This window comes from Argopecten irradians, chromosome 12, assembly GCF_041381155.1.
Source record: "Argopecten irradians isolate NY chromosome 12, Ai_NY, whole genome shotgun sequence".
Lineage (NCBI taxonomy): Eukaryota > Metazoa > Mollusca > Bivalvia > Pectinida > Pectinidae > Argopecten > Argopecten irradians.
Window position 1 is genome coordinate 10,603,350 of NC_091145.1, and position 22,635 is coordinate 10,625,984.

Genomic DNA, 22,635 nt, shown 5'->3' on the forward strand with positions numbered 1-22,635 from the left:
TATCTGACTGACACGATATGGAAAGTTTTCATGGTAACTCAATATCTGAATGACATGATATAAGTTTCTACGGTAACTCAATATCTGACTGGCACGATATAGAAAGTTTTTATGGTAACTAAATATCTGACTAACATGATATGGAAAGTTTCTATGGTAAAAGTTCCACTATACAAGAAGACATAACATGAATATACCGCAGTCTTCCAAAACACGAACCTTGCTCAGCATACACGCAACATACCGCATACATGGGAAGCCGTCCTTACATGACAATAGCTGTTAATAGGACGTTAATTAATTAAACAAACAAACAAACAAAAGCATTATTTTAATCAGAATAGACATATGAACAACATGTGAATGGTTGTGAGGTTCAAGCTCAACGACTCCCGTAACAAATGTATTCCTTTTACTTTTTATATATTGTTAGGTACCGTGGACTTCGCAATGAATTCATGTATTAATGAACTTCAAAACTAAGTTTAAGTTGCATGCAATAAATTGTATCTTTTTTATTCAATATTAGGTTCATTACTGATATAAATACCAATCCATTGTCATAGCACCCATTAAACATTAACAAGATTGAGCAGGGGTTTGCCAGGGTGCTGCTCTATAATCCTTTTTTTCTTTCGATTTTTTTAAAAACAAAATTAATATCTTGCGAATTATGTTTTACTGTTAAAAAAGCGAAAACACTTGTAGAAATCAAAACAAATTTATTAAAGCCTTTATTGTAGTGTAGTAACAAAAGGCAACACAAAATCCACAGATTCGAGAGAAAAAAAAAAACAATAAGTGTAGTTTGAAACAAAGCAATTTGAAAAGAAAGTAAAAATTGCTAAATGTGAGTACATTACCTTAACACTCGTTAGTCTTAACATATCCCTAAACACATCTACTAAGAAATCTATAATTCCTCCCGCAATGCACTCTGGGAGATATCACGTGACGATCTAACTTGGAATGCTATAATTAACAAATTGTTCAAAGCGAATAAAAAAAGTAAAAAAAAAAAACCTTTGTTTTATAAAAAAAAATCAACATTTATATCACTCCTTACCACGTTTTAAAGTGCAAAAATTACAAAAAAAAACACTATCTACTTTAAAACAATGAGTTCCATATTAATATCTAAGTAAGGATCCAATTACACGTACATCTATTGCAAAATAAAATAATGTCGTCTTTTGGGTTTGCAAAAAAATACTGCAAAACTTGTTTTTAGTGATTATAGAAATTGATGTGAGTGGACTTGGTACACTGGTCTCCTGTTTATCACAATCAGTTAACGTGTGATTCGAATGTATATGCAGGTACAATGTATATCTTTTTTATTATTGATTACATTACTGATCTCATCGTAAAACTGCATTCACCGAAACGTCACACTCTGATATTCCGATCCATCAGAGTTACTGCCCTTCATTTTCCGACCTTTGTCCGTCAGTACTGACGGATTAAAAGAAATGGAAGTAAATTTGATAGATCAAAATTATCGACGGATGAAGGAATGAAACGAGAATACATGTACTCTTGAAAATGTGAACTGATTGCAATGCACGAAGTCCCTTCACTATTACACTAAATTGTACAGTTTTACGCACCAAAACACAGACTTTTAACTCTATAGAGATGTGTCACAGTATAACACATGCATATATATAGATATATATAGAAAAAAATATCTATAGAGTCAAAACCCTGTGACCGAAGTAAAGGTACAAAAATTGAATATGCGGTTTAACGTCACCAGGATTGAAATACTACATCAATATCAGTTTCATCTTAAAAAGAAAGTGTGGAGAAAGAAGGATCCCTTGTCAGTTCAGGCTGAAGAAGAGTAATTCTTTTTCATATTGTAAAACAAAAACGCCGTACATCACAGAGATTTCAAAATCTTCTATCACAATCATTATGACCATAACAAGTAAAAGTCATAAAACTGGTGTATATAAATCCATATATAGTTAGACGCAAAAAATCCTTTACGGCGTAAAACTGTCAAAAAAAAAAAAAAAAAAAAAATCCGCCGCCATTTCAACTTGTCAAAAGAGTGAAAATCGTTTTCTGTAATGTTTAACAAAAAAACAATAACATTTTTCTACTAATTTTTTTTAAACAGCCCGAGATCGAAAATCACTGCTATATCGCCGTTATAATGTAGTTTGTTTTTAAAAGTCAACAATCTTAATAGAATGTAATTTTCAATATCGCCAATATCAAATAACAAAACAACAAAGCACATATTTTAAAATTATGCGGGAAAAATATATTCAACTCAGTACATGTCACATTGAAATGTAAATATCACAGCACAAACAACTTATTGCATAAATGGAGTTGCATATTTACGTGTGCTCGTATATGCATGCAGTATGAAAGAATGTGATGTTCATATCTTTTCCTTGAGGACTTCTACATATCAAAAATTCTACGTTACGTCACACATTTCACTCAACTACAACTATTTCCGAAAACCAAACATTCGCGCTTATGAAAGAGAGGCTGCCCTAAACGTATACTGGATTACCTGCCTTAGTACCAATATTCCCTCGCTAGACTGTGCTCATAAATATTTTCGGAGCGACGTCTAGTGGAGAATAGTAAAACTACGACGGACAATCCGTGTATTTAGACAAAGCTCCAAATCATTTTGCGTAAATTCTAACCGGTATCATATAAAGTTTTACTTTCTTGTGGAATGGTCAATTTTGAATGGTTTTATTTCAAAATATGCATCAAAATGTATTTTCCGCAAAAATCTTATCTTTCACAAAACCTGCCAATAATGTTTCCTTTTATTTCTATGATATGATATAATGAAAAGATGTTTCCGTTGTTTTGTCAACAACAAAAATGATAGCAACCTACGTGAAATTCATTTTCGATGCTCTAGGGGTTATTACCACTGCGTGATATTCACCTCTGGACTATGTCATAGCAAACTTGAAGACAGTTCATTAGAAAAAAACTGACCAATCACAGCCAACAGAAACTTTCTTTGAAGATTACACAGAACAACGCACATCTTCAAAGCCATACAATGTACATGTATCACTTTGACTAAATTACCTGCTCACTCGTTGTCGTAGACAGAGCCTTCAGTTTTGCTTATGACTTATAGAATCACATGGATGGATTCATCCTCGATACTCCAGGGGTTCCGATCACTTAGATATCTATACCCCTGGACTATCTCATAGTAAAACTGAAGGCAGCTCAGAGGAAAAAATCTGAACCAATCACAGGCCAGCAAAAAACAAATCCTTTGAAGACTACGGAGAGAGCGACGTCCAACTTCAAAGCCACATAGTCAACCACAGTGTACCCTTATACAAATCTTTTGATGCACATCAAAGGACTAAATTAGCTTTTCTGTACTGTTGCCTCCAGTTTTACTATGAGATAGTCCAGGGGTGTAGAGATCGTAAGTGATCGGAACCCCTGGAGTATCGAGGATGGGTGGATTGTGACAGCAATAGATATCTAGTAACCCCTGGAATATCGAGGATGCGTGAAAATGTATATCATACTATGTTCATTGACATCAACTACTCTTCTTGTCTTTGCTGTCATCATCATCCCCCTTTATGTTAATGGTTAGACTGAGCAAAAAGTCGGCGACCACGTCTTGTAGATAGCTTAAAACAAGCCAGCCCGGAGCATATTCCAGTGTAATAAGGCCCATGACGTTATACTTGTAGTGACTGTAGTCCCATGAACAAGCTCCAAACTGCCGGAGAAAGAGACCGGTAGAGAACTCCCATATGTATGCAATACAAACATACAAAATCAACCGGATATATCTTGGTACGCCGTGCTTCAGGTACAAAAATACGTATAGGTGCTCTACGAGAAAGGAACAGCTACCGTATATGAAGAATGAGAATATACTGGAATGGCCCTTTAGCGCCCTGTTCCCGCTGGGTTCGAACACCATGTCAAAGAGTGCTGTGAACACGATCTCGTCCAAGAGGCCGTGCATTCCGTAGAAGTAGAATCGAGCCCATGCCGGCACAGCTTTCTGGCGGTTCTTGACAGTGGTCATCTCCTGAAATTACAGAGGAAAAATGTACAGAGAAATGCGAAAAAAATGTGCACATAAAGAGATACCAAATGCATACATACACGCAGTGCAATGCCAAAATGTACTAGAAAACATTCAGAGCAATGTGAAAATATCTACCAGAGCGATGTCGTGTCAAATGCTAAATGCACAACTATCATTGTTCAGAACGATGCAAAATCGTCCAAAGTCCAGAATTGTACTTTTTAAATATGTGCGTTTCAAATATGTTGCACAAGGCTGTAAAAAGGAGAAGAAACCCCTGCCATTTCTTAAATATCAATGAAAATGTGTCTCTCCATTTTTAGTAAATAGTGTTGTTATCTGACAACATACAAACAGGAATTATATACGATACAAAGAACGATTCAATACACATAATCATATATGTGTATAAAATAACAAGAGGCCCATGGACCTTAACGGTCGTCGGCCTACTGGTACAATACAACAAAGTAGAGGTAAACCGAAGTGGCTATAGATCTTTGGATAAAATATATTTAAACACCAAATGTTCTGGAAATGTTCACCTTTTCTTTGACAAACATGGATGGATCAAATGAAGAAGAATGAAAAACGAGTGTCATTTCAAATTTTGAAAATTAACTAACGAGAGTTTAGATAAACATAATAAACAACAGTAACAAACTTGGTAGTCCTTTGTCTCAACGTGTGTATCAAATCAAGGTTACTAGCAATTCAATCTGATTGCAATACAGATCCTTACAACCACTTCGTTCAATAGAGGATCTGACAACATCCCATAAGGGGTCATGTTCGGATGACCTTTATTCCATGTGTACTTAGGATAAAATGCATTTTCTACACATTGCTGCATCACTTGATAACGTCATTTCGCTCAGTATACATATACAATTAGCTTTGCTGTGATGTTTGGGCGAGATGACTTCTTGTAAACACGAAAATCATTCTGACAACTTTATCAAACAATTTCGTCCCCTTAAAGTCACATTCAAGATTCTGGCAGTAGCAATTTGATTGGCCATTTCCAAAGGTCACCTGGACATGACCCTTAATGGGATGTTGTCAGATCCTCTTTTCCAACGCAGTGATAATAAGGATATGTATTTTAATCAGATTGCCAGCAATTTACAATTTAAGCAAGATAAAGACAAAATTACAATAGCAAAGCTCTCAAGAGTTTCTTTTCACGTCGTTACAAAAATGGACATTTTGAGTAGAAGTAATTAATATTGTCACTGTTTCTTTGAAAGAGTCGAAGATCAATATTAAGGTATGCTACATCTGGTTCTGTCACGTATGGTGAACACGAACGCCATGCGTCCATTTTGGATATAAAATATCGCTACAGAAAGTAAGGATCCCCTTCATATTTGTGTGGGCTCTCCTTGGTCCATAGTCGTGCATATTTGTATTTCAAATTATACCACCTTATTTACGTACACTTACACCATGCCCTAACCAACCATCGTCCACAGTCAAGTGATTTTTTTTCTAGCAAAAGTGCTATTTTCACCTTGGATCGAAGTCCAAAAGTGTATGTACAATTTTGCGAGTATAGCACGATTAAATCCATCCACGATTTACAAAGCAAATCTGAACTGTTTAAAATCCGAAATGCCCGATTAAGTGTGGGGTTCATTTAGACCACATTCTTCGTTTAATTCAATTTGTATAGTACATGACTTCGTTATTTCAAAATAGCTTTCGTTAGCATGTATCTGTCGGTCCACTCAATGGCATTCATTAACAGATATATGCTCATTCTCTTCATTGATTCTTGTATTTATACATTAAGAAATAGGGTTATTCTGGGGCAGGCGGGGACTACTTTACACACATGTTGTATATGATGCCTCATCAACCACAACAATGTATTGTAAAGCCTGACATCATTAATCATTGTCTAGAAAACTATAGCCATATGTGCACACATATATAGATTAAAAATGAAACAACACACATCTGCGGCAACAGATGAGCTATACATATGTGTAGTCAGCAGTGTAGCATTTGTGCAGTACCGTGCAGCACGCACATTTTGCTGAATCATTGTTATATAATCCAATAGCAACACATGCTCGCCATTGTTTAATCAGGTAATACAATACACAGGTGTGCGAATACAAAACGTTTAAATAGATCTGGGAAGTATTGGTAAAGAATGCGCATTAATCAATCACTTCCTGATTATTATATAACAAATATATCCAGGATAAATTGTACAATATACAGGTGTTGCTACTAGCAATACAGAATCTGGTGGTTCGTTTCAGCAACAATACACAGTACATATACTTAGACACATCAGAGTTTGTGTAGGACTAGTCTAGAATCTAGATGACAATTGAATCGAAACCCCATACCACACACAATTGTCAAAGCTCGAGAGGTATTCAATTTGCACATGTATACTGCAACACATTGATTATAGTTGTGACTTAAAAAAGCACGTCGAGTCTATCATGTAATTGCTTAATTCCTATGCGTGTACGTGTAGTTGTTCAGTCAATCAATTCAAAGCGTTTTGTGTGGCAGAAGGCAAATTTTTTAACAAATTGAATACATTGCACTTCACAAAGAATTCTTTATGAATACACGAACGTGTTAAATATCGTTGATGAAAGCATCAACATAATATTACTGACATCTATGAATACCATATATTGGAAACATCCATGTTATTGATAACGAAGATGAATTATTTATCCGTCGACTACTGTCTATAACATATGGAGATCTAATAAAACGGTTCTCTAGTTCTCAGTCTAATTGGAAATTCAAACTCTCACTCATTCAGAACCATGTGGTGGGATCTCTCGGTCTAAAGAATCGGAGTTTCCAAAGATAAGATCGAATCGTAGAGTCTCGTCTGCCTTCTTGAGCAGAAAGGGTGGGAAGCGTAGTTTTGATGAGACGAAGAAAGAAATTGTGGTTTGCTCAGCCTCTATTTTCTGAAGTTATATATGTTTCTCCTTGCAATATGTCCTAATTTACAAATGTACATGTAGAGAACAAGCATCTTCCCCGGAAAGTTTTTTTCTGTGGTGTGAATTTTCAAAACGTTCATGATATCTTCTCAACTTTACCGGCACCTTTACAATTTGTATTAACCAATGTTTTGAATAAAACCTGAAATAAGTTTGGTCTCTGTACACTGCATTGTCGTATTACCTATAACAATGTGAATACATGTATATTCAACTTGATATCTATCTGTATATGTCATTGCCATGACCTTCATGTGTACCATTGAGGTACATGTCTATATGAATGTCATCCCAACAACGGGGGGAAATGGCAAAGTTTACCGTACTTAACATTAGAAGTTTACCGGGTTTGGCATAAGAAGTTTACCGGGTTTAACATTAGAATTTTATCGGGTTTAACATTATGAGTTTACCGGGTTTTACATTATGAGTTTACCAGGTTTAACATTAGAAGTTTACCGGGTTTAGCATTAGAAGTTTACCGGATTTAGCATTAGAAGTTTACTGGGTTTGGCATTAGAAGTTTACCAGGTTTAACATTAGAAGTTTACCGGGTTTAGCATTAGAAGTTTACTGGGTTTAACATTAGAAGTTTACCGGGTTTAACATTAGAAGTTTACCGGGTTTAACATTAGAAGTTTACCGGGTTTAGCATTAGAAGTTTACCGGGTTTAGCATTAGAAGTTTACCGGGTTTAACATTAGAAGTTTACCGGGTTTAACATTAGAAGTTTACCGGGTTTAACATTAGAAGTTTACCGGGTTTAACATTAGAAGTTTACCGGGTTTAACATTAGAAGTTTACCGGGTTTAACATTAGAAGTTTACCGGGTTTAGCATTAGAAGTTTACCGGGTTCAGCATTAGAAGTTTACCGGGGATAGCATTAGAAGTTTACCGGGTTTAACATTAGAAGTTTACTGGGTATAGCATTAGAAGTTTACCGGGTTTAACATTAGAAGTTTACCGGGTTTAGCATTAGAAGTTTACTGGGTATAGCATTAGAAGTTTACTTGGTTTAACATTAGAAGTTTACCGGGTTTAGCATTAGAAGTTTACCGGGTTTGGCATTAGATGTTTACCGGGGATAGCATTAGAAATTTACCGGGTTTAACATTAGAAGTTTACCAGGTTTAACATTAGAAGTTTACCGGGGATAGCATTAGAAGTTTACGGGGATAGCATTAGAAGTTTACCAGGTTTAACATTAGAAGTTTACCGGGGATAGCATTAGAAGTTTACCGGGGTTTAGCATTAGAAGTTTACCGGGTTTAACATTAGAAGTTTACCGGGGATAGCATTAGAAGTTCACCGGGTTTAACATTAGAAGTTTACCGGGTTTAGCATTAGAAGTTTACCGGGTTCAGCATTAGAAGTTTACTGGGTATAGCATTAGAAGTTTACTTGGTTTAACATTAGAAGTTTACCGGATTTAGCATTAGAAGTTTACCGGGTTTAGCATTAGAAGTTTACCGGGTTTAGCATTAGAAGTTTACCGGGTTTAGCATTAGAAGTTTACCGGGTTTAGCATTAGATGTTTACCGGGGATAACATTAGAAGTTTACCGGATTTAGCATTCGTCAAGTTTTTTTCATGATTCATGTATAAACACACCCCAATTCCTTACTTCGGCCGTTCCCTGTTGAAAGAAATTTGAAATACTCGGGGAAGTTTTCGGTGATACATGTGTGATTGATGTTTACTTCTAGCTGTGAATACTTTCTAAAACGATATCATGAACATATCTATCATGCTAGTTTTATATTAGACAAGCTATACGTATACACATATACTATGGGTCGTTTTCACTGTACATGTATCATGTTTGCAGTCAATGTCTGTATAAATTATTTGCGTTATATTCTCTTGGGAGTTGTAGTCGATGTCAGATGAGCTAAAGCATAAAGCGACTGGTTTGTCATTTGTGTGTGCGAGTTTGAGTTTTATTAATAAGGACGTACAAGGTTTGTTGGCCAGTCTGGGGAAACCGGAGTACCCGGAGAAAAACCATCGACCAGCGGTCAGTTTAACTGGCAACTGTTCCATATATGCTTCCGTGAGACAACACTATAAAATGAAAACTGAAAATGGAAGAACGCCGCATGCACTTCCAAAAATACATCACGCGTTCACCACACATAACACATAAGGGCGTGCATTCTGAAATAATGTGATATTGGTATTCCGTATCAAACCAATGTTATAGTGATATATTTTCGCTATGAGTTCACTTTAAACAAGCTCTTCGTCATAGTCAGTCTGTGGTTTCTTAATTTCAAAATAGCTTACGTCTGCGTGTAACTGTCGGTGTGTGCTCTTTTTTTCATTGCTACTGGGCAGTATATTTAATTACATATATGTGTACCAAGAAAAGAAAATATAACAAGCAGGATAAATTGTATCAAAGTAAATAACAATAAATTATAACAAATATGTAATAGGAGAAGGGAGGGGTTGTGCCTCCACAACCACACGAAATCACACACTTTTTCCTTACTTACTTTCTTCTCTTTTTTTAATTTTGAATGCGATTAATTTATTTTTATGTTCGAATTTTTAGGGGTTTTTTTCATATACAAACTGTAGCTGATAAAATATTTATTTTAGAAAATTGTAGAATAAAAATATCAGTGTGATGATTTAATGAAATTTAATTACATTTCGATACATACTGTATATGTTACTATATATGCATTGTTACTATATAATTATAGGATGCAACACCTTTAAAGGCCCATTACCTTTCCGGAGCAAAATATAAAAGTTTCTTAAAAAACATTAATAACATCAGAAAAATGCGTACCGATGACCTAAAATAAGGTTACGACACCAAACATATGCAAGATTTCCTGCGTAATATATGAAAACAGTGGAGAGCCAATTCGCTGTTTTGCCGTCTGGCGCAGTGATAGTCAACTACCGCCCGGTATTTAGGACGACGGCGGGAAACATAATACGACCCGCGTTATGAAAATAAACATTTTATTTATTTAAATCAAATCGTTCAGAAGGTGATGATAAATGTAGTATTAACGGAAAGTTAATAATTTTTGTGACTCTACAAAATTATCGATCTTTTGTACATTCCCATTTTAAAAATTTAAAGCCGTTTCGGAAAGGTAGTGGGCCTTTAAATATATATATATATATATATATATCCAATCAATTAAACATGTTAATACTTAAAATGACATCAAGGTCGCTATGTTGACCTAAAAGTCAGGTATCATCAAGCACTATACCTTTAAATCGCATGTACATGTAGTTGCCAAGTCACTGCATACAATATACATGTATATACGTATGTGTTATATGGCCAACATGCACGCGTTCATTGTACAATGAATTGCACATTTACCGTGTTTAAAAGAAAACGTAAAATGTCGCAATGTCTATAACAAGCTGAAGTCATCTTAATCGGCCTAACAACGACCTAGATAACGGACAGCTTTAATTTTAGATCGTTATATATAACGCCTTGGGCATTGGAACTAGCTGGCCACAAAGCTATGAGTATTACACATGTGTCACACACGTGAGCAGATTAGAATTTGTCTTAAGAGAGCTAACATGGACACCTGATTCCAAACCATTCAATTTAACATACCTTAGATTCGGCGTTTAATATCGTCGATATACCCAAAGGTCAGAAACAGCTGTCTCTCAAAGGCAAGACCTTGAATATTGAGTTCAGTTTGGGTGATATTTCTGATATTTACATTGGATTCGGTCAAAGGTTAAATCACATGCGCAGTTAACCATTTCCGGATTCCAAATCCAACATGTCTGCGCCCATAAGATAGATGTGCGTATCGTTCGAATGCTTATCACTATTTCAGAAGATTAGACACTGATAAACATCAAGATGAATATTTCCAAAAGCGAAGAAAAAATGATAACTCTCCAGAAACAGATGAGAGAGAGTCAGGCAGATCTGGGCGATTTTCTCCGAGATTTGGACAAGTGGGAATCTGATGTCAAGAAAAAAGATGAACTGCTGAAAAAAGGGAAGGTTGGAGAGCAACCGGTAAGTTGGTATTTTAAAAATTTCTGATATCTTGATGTTTTCTCGAAAATAAATTACAAAAAGTAAATAAAAATTATGTATAGATTTAGACGACAAAAAGACTTGTTTGTATGGAAGAGTCAAATGCACTCAACCCTTTGAGTCTGACTCTAGATCTGGAAGTTGAAGAAGAAGAAAAACAAAATGAATTCCTTTCGGCGGGTTTGTAAATTGTACAACCTTTGTTGTCACAATACAATAACATCATGTACGTATACACAGAAATTTATACATGTCATCAGTAACATGTATATATACATCTTATATATGTTTCTGGTATAAAGTTGTCTATTTATACCTTGTACAGTACCATTGACCTATTTTATTTTTTCATAGAAACTTCCACCTGTGCGAAATAGTCTTGATAAGAAAAAAAGGAAAAAGAAAGTGAAAACTGAAGACGAGACGAAGAAGAAAGAAAAGAAGAAGCTCAGCGGTTATGACTTCAGAGCATGGGACAAGCTTGATTATGTAATGATGATATTTTGATCATTTGCAATTAAATATAAATCCTGTTCCATAGTCCTACACTCTAAAATAATCGCCTTTTGTTTAGGCAAGAGGTTAGGTTAGAATTTCAGATGATTATCCCTCTTAATGTAGAACTGACTGTTGAAAAAACTGATCCTTAATTATTGGAAAAATCTTAATCTTTCATCTGATATGGTAACAGCTAGAATATTAATCATGAATAGTTTTTAATTTTTAATAGTTTTAAAACAAAGGCACATTATAACAAACTGTTCCTAAAGTGACATGGGCTATTGACATTTGAGTGGGAATACATTGTTTGAAATATTATTAAATTATTAAGGTTCTTTGCCATAGGTCTCTAGTAAAAAAATCCATATATGTCTTAGAAATTGAAAATGTGATGCAAAATTTTTAAAATTGCGTTTAAAAGCCACTAAATTTAATTGAATAACAGGATAAACTGTGTGAAGAGGCAGACGATGAGAAACAATCAGCGGAGTCCTCTGAATATGAGACGGATGAAGAGTGGGAAGCGGAAAGGAAAAAGCAACAAGCTCTTCTGGAAAAAGATAGGGTATAACATTTGTTTCAAATCACCTGTATTGAATATGAATCATTTAAAAATCGTGAAAAATTGTGCCTATTTTTAACAGAACTTGAAGCAGTGGCATATCCAGAGAAATTGAGAGAGCTATCTTTGGGGTCGTCAAATTTCCTTGTGTAGAATTAACAATGGAAGAAAATAGTGTTGATTTATCACTTTTTAAGAGGGATAGGAAGGGGGGTGGGGGTGGTTCCTTAAGCCCGAAAACGCTTTAGATCTGTAACAGAGCACATGATTTAATACAAACATAATCACTGCCTCTGCCAGGATGCGAACTCAGGACCTCTGGATTACTAGTCTGGCGCTCAACCGATCAAGCTAAAGAGAAGTTCTCTTTAGCCGAGCAGTATATTGCAGCTAGTATTCACCAGGGTTATACATATTACAGAGTTATCTGCCCTTTTGTGTTGGTAGTGATTGTGATCATCTGGTGTGAGCCTAACATAACACTTTTTAGAGAAAACGGAATAGTAGATGATGATACATTGTACTTGCAAATCTCAAACACAGGTAGAACTTTGTTTGTTTTACATATACCAGCTTATATTTGTGTTACAATTATCAATATTTGTAAATTGTCACTCATCTTGCCTAAAAAGGTCATTCTATGATTCACAAGGTACAGATATTATTACATGAGCCGGTATAATTTATATTTTCAAGGGAAATGAGTTCTTTAAGAAGGAGGACTATGCCAATGCTATTGAAGCGTACAGTAGAGGGATGAATCTTGATGCGCTTAACCCACTACTCCCCGCTAACAGAGCCATGGCGCTCCTCAAACAGGAAAAGTAAGTTTTCTCCTTCCATCTCTTAATTTCTCTTTACTGTTATTTGCTGTCAGGTAAATTTCCATGAACTTGAACTTCAATGATTTTGATTAATTTTAACAAATTTTATTTCATACAAAATATGAAAAGGGATCAAACAACAGGCTAAGCCTATACAGGTTCTCTCCTATGATCAGTGATTGATTGGAATAAATGATTTACATGTGTGGCTTATGAGTGCAAGAAATTGACAATGCACAAACACATTGCAAATTTAGTACGAAAATGAAAATTTCAAAATTTTCTCCTCACAAAGCTAAACACCTACAGTTAAGTATAAGCTAACCTTAGTATCAGGTGCACTAGTAGTGCACTACATTTAAACTACAGGTTAATAAACTAGTAGTGCACTACATTTAAACTAAAGGTTAATAAACTAGTAGTGCACTACCTTTAAACTACAGGTTGATAAACTAGTAGTGCACTACATTTAAACTATAGCTACAGGTTGATATACTAGTAGTGCACTACATTTAAATGACAGGTTAATAAACTAGTAGTGCACTACATTTAAACTACAGGCTAATAAACTAGTAGTGTACTACATAGTACACCCAGATAATTCATCAACTCCAAAACCCCCATACGTGTAATAGACAGTACCCAAGGTTATATCTGTGATTATCACCCTTGGATGTATGGCAGCCACGTATATGTATAAAGCTTAGATTATATTTGGCCTTACAAAAAGATCTATTATTGTTATACAGTACTTTGTTATAATGATGACCATTTCCAGGTTTGCTGCCGCGGAGACGGACTGTTTGACAGCCTTAGCACTGGATCCTCTCTACACGAAGGCACATCTCAGACTTGGTGCCGCAAGGTTCGGCCTCAAAAAATACCCACAGGCCAAGGAAACTTATCAAAAAATACTACTGATAGAGCCAGACAACAAGAAAGCAAAGTTAGAAATCGAAAAGATAGACAAGGTATGTTTATTGTAGGTTGTTCAGATTGTAGTCAAATGTTTTCCTTATTGAACATCATATTACATGTTTGGCAGCTTAACTTCATGTCAGTGGTTTTTCTCTGCATGGATACTCGGCTTTTTCACCTTCAACTTTTGAAGTCTCACACATCCTTAAATAAACTAAAAATCTGACCACATTAGTCGAAAACTTTACACCTGTTCATTATAAACATTAACTTTATTTATTTAACATCAATTGTGAAACAAGTTATACAATTTATATAAATAATTTATGATAACCAGGACGTAAGCATGCGAGAGGTCTTACCGTCTTGATTAGGAGAAAACCAGAGTGTCTGGAAAAAACTTGAAGCTGAATTTTAAAAGCATGCATGCCTCTTTTGTCACATGGATTTGAAAAAAAAAATAGTAAAAGAAACAAATGAACATCATTCTTAGAACTAGTGCTTCTGTATATATAAATTGTTTTATAGTTTGGATTACATAAAAAATAATTTAGGTCAGTTGCGAAATGTACCAGTACAGATCTTGAAGCAATGACTGTAACATATCTATAGGTATTTCTCTGTGGTAGGTATTCAATCGGTCAGTGTTGTGTTTTACAGGAGTTAAGTAAGGAGAAGATGGTCAGTCAGGTCCACCCAGTAGCCAATCCTGATGCAGGACTGGTCAAGCCTATCTCTAAACTCCCACAAGAACGCTCCAGGGTCTGTATAAACTAACATGGGAGTCTGCTGGCCAGCACATACCTATCTAACATTATTGTGACTTAAACATGTGTGCTCATATCATGTCCATAAAAAAATCTTGACATGACATAATGTATGTGGCTATAGACCTCTGTTGCTTTATCAGTAATATATATTATTATCTCATTAATTTAGAATGTCTAAACAATTGTGAACCCTATAAAGAATTTTAGTCGATAACAAATGTTGCTTATCTTTAGATTTCTAGGAGGTTTCTCAAAAACAGACTAAAGCAATTTGATAAATGTCTATTAAAGATGCTCCACCGCTGACAAATGATATTTTTTTACTATCAAAAACAGGAGCAGGCGATTTAGTATTTTTCTTCAGTTACAAAAGTTACGTTCTTTACACCATTGCCACCATTGAAAAGTTTAAGCTTCTAATTTTACTTCAAGGCAAATATATGAAAAATAATCAATTGCATCCTGAAAAAAATTCATGGCACTATATCCTATATGGAATGAAGTACTGATTGTGCATGCACCAAAGGCAAAATAAATCATTTTATATTAGTTTTTGTGTTAATTAGACAGGTATATACACGATTACACACTAATTATTGTTCAAATGATAAATATCATTTATGCTCTGTTGGTAATGAAGCATCTCTAATGACTACAGGAAAACCAAAATTCTAAGTTACATATATACAATGTATCAATATCCCTCCTAAGTTAAAATGTCTGTAGAGTTCTATTCATATTACAATATGATCCAAAGTTACTAAAATCTTTTTACATGTATAAGTATTCATGGCTTAATTATCTGTTAGAGAGCTATTAATTTTGCTGGCGAATCCATAACAGCAACCAAAGAACTGATTAGTAGAGTAGTCATGGTCATTGTGAATGGGGAAAAAAAGAGATAAATTAAAAAAGATATGATAAAGAAATTGACACAATTTCTTCATTGTATATTTAGAAGCCATTGAGGAGGATACATATTGAGGAAGTGGGCCTAGAGGAGGATTTAGAAAGACAGTCTGCCATTCACAAAGTCAAACAAGGTCAAAGTGAAGCCAAGAAAACCATTACGGCTAAGGACGAGGTCATGTTCGAAAAGTTTACCTCCAATAACCAGCCAACTGTAAATGGACAGGCTAGTTCTACTACGGCCAGTAAAACTGTTATGATCGAAGAAATAGCTGATGCTACGAGTGAACTTTCTTTGGATTTATCAGAAAGTGTGCAAAAAGACAAAACTACTTGTAGTACATCTCAGAAAACAACCTCTGCGGAAAGTCCTCGAGATGGCGGGAGTGATTCCGGATCACCAAGGGGACTACAGACCCCACAAACCTCTTTCCAATTCCAGTCAGGGTACAAGGTGGTGAAAAATGACCTTGAACAATTCTACATGTACATCAAGGTCAGTCAGAAATATATATATATATCTATATAGGCACATGTGTACTGTTATGTTCAATGGTTCTCAACATAGATTGCCCAATAATTACAATCAATATGGTAATTATTTAGTATAGTATTTACTATTATAAAGGTATATGGTATAAGTCATTATTTTCTCCTTTATCAAATCTTTCAGTAGGAGTTGTATATTCCTTATCCTTTAATCAATATCTTCATGTGAAGTAAAGTGAAATTGTCTTCCTTTCAATTAATTCTGGACGGGAGGAAGAATTATCTCCCCTTTTATAGTAAATTTGAAATAGATAAATAAAACTTTTGATATATGCATTCATGTGAATTGAATTACAATGGTGGTCATTAGAATTTATGTCTATATGGAAAACTTTTCATCTGACATTTAATCTGTAAAGAATTGAAGTGGACATTTTGAATCAACTTCAATCAAGAATGCATCAGGTGACTAAATACTAACTCATTCACCTCTGAATACACATTTGAACTCTACTTTAAAGGCTGGAATTCTCTATAGTTCATCTGACATGAACTTTTAGAAGTGAATAAGTAAGGAGTTTGCTTACTAGTATTTTGTTTGTATAAAAAAGACTATTGTTTTAGATTTAAACATATTATTTTTCGATTGCAGCCAATTGATCCAAGCAATTATATAAAGTTATTTGGGGAAGCTCTTGATGCAGAAATCCTAATGAAAATGTTAATGGTATTCCAACAGTATTTTATCAGGTAAGAAAAAGAAAATTACTCAATTCTTAAAGGCAATGTTATTTTCTATAAACTTTTTAATTTATATCACACTAAAAGAAATTTTTAGCAAATAAGCAAAGCGGACTGCTTGTACATACCATATTTTCCGGAGTATAAGTGATTCTAATCGATCGATAAGCATTACCGTACTTCATTAGAGATCGATCGTATACACAGATGATTACGTGGGTGCATGGGCCTAACTTTTTAGTGCGGCTTATATAACGGTGCGTCTTATACGTGTACAAAACCTGAAAAAATCGTAAAAAAAAGTCCTCTGCGGCTTAAACACAGGTGCGGCTTATTGTCCGGAAAATACGGTACTAAAATGAGAAGAAGAAGAAACAATTTTCATTTATAATATAATTTAATGATGAAAGTGTATTACTCACGTTCATGTATTTGGTTTGTTTTTAAATGAGTTCTGTTGAAAAGATAGCTCATTGTTCATGCATTTCTTCAATGGTTTTAGCTTAAATAATGTTATTCAAGTAAACTCTCATATATATATGTATACTCAATAGATTTGAAGCTAGGATTGGAAAACAGGCTTATATTAATTCCTCTCCTACTATTGTTATGTGTTTGACTAACTTACTTATTGTAGGAATGATTTCATTGTGTATCCTGAATAAGGCAATGCTTTGTTTGTTGTTGTGTATCTGAATTTGTATAATGTTTTATTTTACTCGTAGGGACAGCCTTAATGTATACCCTCACCTGTGTCAGCTGTCTTGTGTGAAGAGATTTGATATGACAGTCATGTTCTTCTCACGAAAAGAACAACAAGGTAAGATAAAATTATAACAGTCTAAATTATCAACCAGAAACCTTTATTAGGTTTAATTGATGTGTGTTAATCTCAGTGACAAAAGAAAAGTTAGAAAATAATTGAAATACTGATGAATTTTGCTTTGAAGCTCTCCGTATGTGAAATACCATCCTCGATTCTCCAGGGGTTACTATCACTGATATGTTATCAATCCCTGGACTATGTCATAGTAAACCTGAAGGCAGTTCAGTATAAAAAAATCAAATGCCTGCAGATAATTCCTTTGAAGATTTACATATAATATCAATGGTAGTAACCCCTGGAGGATGGTGAAATACATGTACATGTATAACACACTGTGATATGAACAGTATGTAGATAATGTACAGTGTAACTTTTATGACAAAATTTTGCTTATTTTATCACAGTTATAAAAGACTTACTTGAGCACATCAAGAAAGGCTGCCATGCTTCTGATGCTGATATAGAAAAACTGAGGAAGAAATACAAAGTGAGCTGACCCTGAGATTGAGTGGAGTATCATCATCAGGGGACATTCTGTGATAACTGGGATTGTTTATGTTTTAAAAGAGACAACAAATAACTGTTTACATTTTGTCACATCATCATGCGTGTTAAAGTTTGTTTTTTGAAAATTTATATTGATTGTTGGTTGTTCCCCACTGGTATAACTAGTTAGGGGAGACTATTAGATCTTTTGTTAAAATTGGATCATCTTCTTTTTGGAGTATACAGAATTATCTTCTCTTGGGATAAGGTGGAGTTATCTTCTCTTGGGATAAGGTGGAGTTATCTTCTCTTGGGATAAGGTGGAGTTATCTTCTCTTGGGAGTAGGTAGAGCTATCTTCTCTTGGGATAAGGTAGGGTTATCTTCTCTTGGAAGTTGATAGAGTTATCTGCACTTTGGAGTAGGTAAAGTAATCTTCTCTTGGGAGCAGCTAGAGTTATCTTCGCTTGGGAGCAGACAATTTAGAATTGCTTACATCTTCTAAGGGTAGATAAATGTGTAATAAAAAGAGAGTTGATAAGTTTGAACTTTGTCATGTGAATCCATTCCAGTGTCATCAGTTTGTGTGCAAGTAAAAGGGCATATATCATATTAGCAGTCAAAACAAGTACAATAATTTGAATCTATTGCAGATGATGAGAACACATAAGTCATATATTATCTGTCAAATAACATATAGAAAGATTCTTGTAATAATTTGATAAAAATATTTTCTTATGAAATATGAGAATTTGTGAAATTCTTGAAGGTTCTTCACTCTTTGGGATAAGAGGAAATTAATACATACAGGTTACTAGTAAAATAATGGTTTAACATCATGTTACAGCCAGGGTCTATTATAGACGTTTAAAGGGACAATTCAGTCTAAGAGAACATTAAAATTTATACATATATCAGAAAAACACAGCTCTAATGGAAATTGGATCAGTCGGTTTTACTGTGATATGCCAGAAAAGTCTATGGTGGTGAAATACGTAGGAAATGTTTAAACTCACTCGCTGTCTGCCAATAACATTGTGGTCAAACATATTGTATGCCGAACCCTGTTCCTTGCTCGTAGAGCAATGAAACTTTTGTCTAGAACTGCCCAAATCGCTCTGACAGTAGTGTGGTTACCCTTTTAGGTGAATTATCTTCCCTAAGAAAACATTCTATCACCTCCTCAGTGGTTATGTAGTTCATTTGTTTAACGTGCGTGACTTTGACTCAGGTATGGGTACAGCGTACATATTGTATCTGTAATTACAACGGTCTCAATTCAAATACTAAACAATGATGTGGAATTTTTCAATATTTTGTGTTATATGTTTCATAAGAAATATAGAACAGTACATTTAGGCCATATTTTGCTTCTTGGTTATGTAAAAGAATTAGTCTGAGTGAATTGTCCCTTTTAGGTGATGGAGGAATGCGATAACTGAACTCCTCATATTTTCCACGACATGCGCGTTGTCTAATTAGTATATGGTAGTTTGTTATCATATGGAACTGTAGAGATTCAAAATCTTAATATGATTTTGTTTACTTAACATGAAAATCAATGGACATGTATTATGAAATGAATATTTGATGGGGTTAAATCATTAAAATGGTATAGATCATGCAATGGTGAATACCAAGATTCATGTAGATCCATTGTATTGGTATAGCGATAATAGGCTGTGATGGTCGAGAAGTTCAGGTTTTAGACATCATCATACAAGTAACCCTTTGTGCACCTCAAGAGTTTCCAGTTTGAATCTAATGTGGAGCTGTTAACATAGGTCAGTACTGCTCTTGGATTACTCTGGTTTTCCTCCTCCTAAACTGGCACATGTTTTGAATGACCCTGGCCATTATAAGATGGCTTTCCTCCTCCTAAACTGGCACATGTTTTGAATGACCCTGGCTATTATAAGATAACTCCACAAAAAAGTTAGTAGGGGCTGACACAAAGCGGTGGGCAACTGTAGGTTGCTCCTGGCACTGTCTTGTTTTCGTGAATTAAAATATTCTTTAAAAGTTTAAAAGTTTAAAACTCTGAATTTAAATATGCGACTGCAATATGTTCAAGAAAGAGTTTTCTGGAATGTTTGTGACAGATCATAATCACATAAAAATATGCATATTTGTATTTTGTCATAATAAAACGTATTTAAATATTTGATATATTTCTTGTCTTCTCTTCTCTATTTACTGTTCATGCACATTGAAATGAAAAGAAATTCTTACTTTATATTTGCCCACATCCTCTATACACACCTACACGTAAATTGATCCCCAAAGAGTCATATAAGGGTTCACTGTGGTTGACTGTGTTGCTTTGAAGTTGGGCGTCGCTTCAAAGGAAGTCAATGAAGGCCCGTGATTGGTCAGTTTTTTAGCTCACCTGGCCCGAAGGGCCGGTGAGCTTATGTCATGGCGCGGCGTCCGTCGTCCGTCCGTCCGTCGTCCGTCCGTCTGTCCGTCAACATTTCCTTTAAATCGCTACTAGTCATAGAGTTCTGCATGGATTGTAACTAAATTTTGCCACAAACATCCTTGGGGGAAGGGGAACAGAACTTGTATAAATTTTGGCTCTGACCCCCCGGGGGCAGGAGGGGCGGGGCCCAATAGGGGAAATAGAGGTAAATCCTTTAAATCGCTACTTGTCATAGAGTTCTGCATGGATTGTAACCAAATTTGGCCACAAACATCCTTGGGGGAAGGGGAACAGAACTTGTATAAATTTTGGCTCTGGCCCCCCGGGGGCTGGAGGGGTGGGGCCCAATAGGGGAAATAGAGGTAAATCCTTTAATTCGCTACTAGTCATAGAGTTCTGCATGGAATGTAACCAAATTTGGCCAGAAATATCCTTGGGAGAATAAGAACTGAGTTTGTAAAAATTTTGGCTCTGGTCCCCGGGGCAGGAGGGGCGGGGCCCAATAGGGGAATTATAGGTAAATTCTATAAATTGCTACTTAATTGTCCAAGAGTTTTGTATGGATTGTAACTAAATTTGGCCACAAACATCCTTGGGGGTAGGAGAACAGAACTTGTATAAATTTTGGCTCTGACCCCCAGGGGGCAGGAGGGGCAGGGCCCAATAGGGGAAATAGAGGTAAATTCTATCAATCGCTACTTGTCCTAGAGTTCTACATGGATTGTAACCAAATTTGGCCACAAACATCCTTGGGGGTAGGGGAACAGAACTTGTATAAATTTTGGCTCTGACCCCCCGGGGGCAGGAGGGGCGGGGCCCAATAGGGGAAATAGAGGTAAATCCTTTAAATCACTTCTTCTCATAGAGTTCTGCATGGATTGTAACCAAATTTGGCCAGAAACATCCTTGGGGGAAGGGGAACAGAACTTGTATAAATTTTGGCTCTGGTCCCCCGGGGGCAGGAGGGGTGGGGCCCAATAGGGGAAATAGAGGTAAATCCTATAATTCGCTACTAGTCATAGAGTTCTGCATGGAATGTAACCAAATTTGGCCAGAAATATCCTTGGGAGAATAAGAACTGAGTTTGTAAAAATTTTGGCTCTGGTCCCCGGGGCAGGAGGGGCGGGGCCCAATAGGGGAATTATAGGTAAATTCTATAAATTGCTACTTAATTGTCCAAGAGTTTTGTATGGATTGTAACTAAATTTGGCCACAAACATCCTTGGGGGTAGGAGAACAGAACTTGTATAAATTTTGGCTCTGATCCCCAGGGGGCAGGAGGGGCAGGGCCCAATAGGGGAAATAGAGGTAAATCCTTTAAATCACTTCTTCTCATAGAGTTCTGCATGGATTGTAACCAAATTTGGCCACAAACATCCTTGGGGGAAGGGGAACAGAACTTGTATAAATTTTGGCTCTGATCCCCCGGGGGTAGGAGAGGTGGGGCCCAATAGGGGAAATAGAGGTAAATTCTTTAAATCGCTACTAGTCATAGAGTTCTGCATGGAATGTAACCAAATTTGGCCAGAAACATCCTTTGTGGAAGGGGAACAGAACTTGTATAAATTTTGGCTCTGACCCCCAGGGGGCAGGAGGGGTGGGGCCCAATAGAGGTAAATCCTATAAAACGCTACTTGTCCTAGAGTTCTGCATGGATTGTAACCAAATTTGGCCACAAACATCCTTGGCAAAAGGGGAACAGAATTTGTATAAATTTTGTCTCTGGCCCCCCGGGGGCAGGAGGGGCGGGGCCCAATAGGGGAAATAGAGGTAATCTTATAAATTGCTACTTGTCCTAGAGTTCTGCATGGATTGTAACCAAATTTGACCAGAAACATCCTTGGGGGAAGGGGAACAGAACTTATATGAATTTTGGCTCTGATCCCCCGGGGGCAAGAGGGGTGGGGCCCAATAGGGGAAATAGAGGTAAATCCTATAAATCGCTACTTGTCCTAGAGTTCTGCATGGATTGTAACCAAATTTGGCCACAAACATCCTTGGGAGAAGGGGAACAGAACTTGTATAAATTTTGGCTCTGACCCCCCGGGGGCAGGAGGGGCGGGGCCCAATAGGGAAAATAAAGGTAAATCCTATAACT

At 35.9% G+C, this 22,635-nt stretch overlaps 2 protein-coding genes across 2 annotated transcripts; one reads left to right on the forward strand and one right to left on the reverse strand.

The window, feature by feature from the left end:
• Window positions 1-2,015: 2,015 nt before the first annotated feature.
• Window positions 2,016-10,778, reverse strand: LOC138336003 (transmembrane protein 229A-like). Its single transcript, XM_069285260.1, has 2 exons — window positions 10,650-10,778; window positions 2,016-4,057 (listed from the first exon to the last, which is right to left on the reverse strand). The coding sequence occupies exon 2, from the start codon at window positions 4,052-4,054 to the stop codon at window positions 3,554-3,556; it is 501 nt and encodes a 166-aa protein (XP_069141361.1). The 5' UTR covers window positions 4,055-4,057; window positions 10,650-10,778; the 3' UTR covers window positions 2,016-3,553.
• Window positions 10,754-20,282, forward strand: LOC138336002 (RNA polymerase II-associated protein 3-like). Its single transcript, XM_069285259.1, has 10 exons — window positions 10,754-11,069; window positions 11,445-11,579; window positions 12,037-12,156; window positions 12,850-12,977; window positions 13,756-13,948; window positions 14,556-14,657; window positions 15,624-16,070; window positions 16,716-16,813; window positions 17,530-17,624; window positions 18,035-20,282. Exons 1-10 carry the CDS (start codon window positions 10,908-10,910, stop codon window positions 18,124-18,126), a joined length of 1,572 nt encoding a protein of 523 aa, XP_069141360.1. The 5' UTR covers window positions 10,754-10,907; the 3' UTR covers window positions 18,127-20,282.
• Window positions 20,283-22,635: the final 2,353 nt, after the last annotated feature.

Excerpts from the sequence above, each read along its gene's own strand:
- LOC138336002 (XM_069285259.1), top strand. The coding sequence starts at position 10,908 with ATGAATATTTCCAAAAGCGAAGAAAAAATGATAACTCTCCAGAAACAG. Across the intron at positions 12,978-13,755 it reads GCGCTCCTCAAACAGGAAAA|GTTTGCTGCCGCGGAGACGG; the intron begins GTAAGTTTTCTC and ends GACCATTTCCAG. Across the intron at positions 13,949-14,555 it reads AAATCGAAAAGATAGACAAG|GAGTTAAGTAAGGAGAAGAT; the intron begins GTATGTTTATTG and ends TGTGTTTTACAG.
- LOC138336003 (XM_069285260.1), bottom strand. The coding sequence starts at position 4,054 with ATGACCACTGTCAAGAACCGCCAGAAAGCTGTGCCGGCATGGGCTCGA.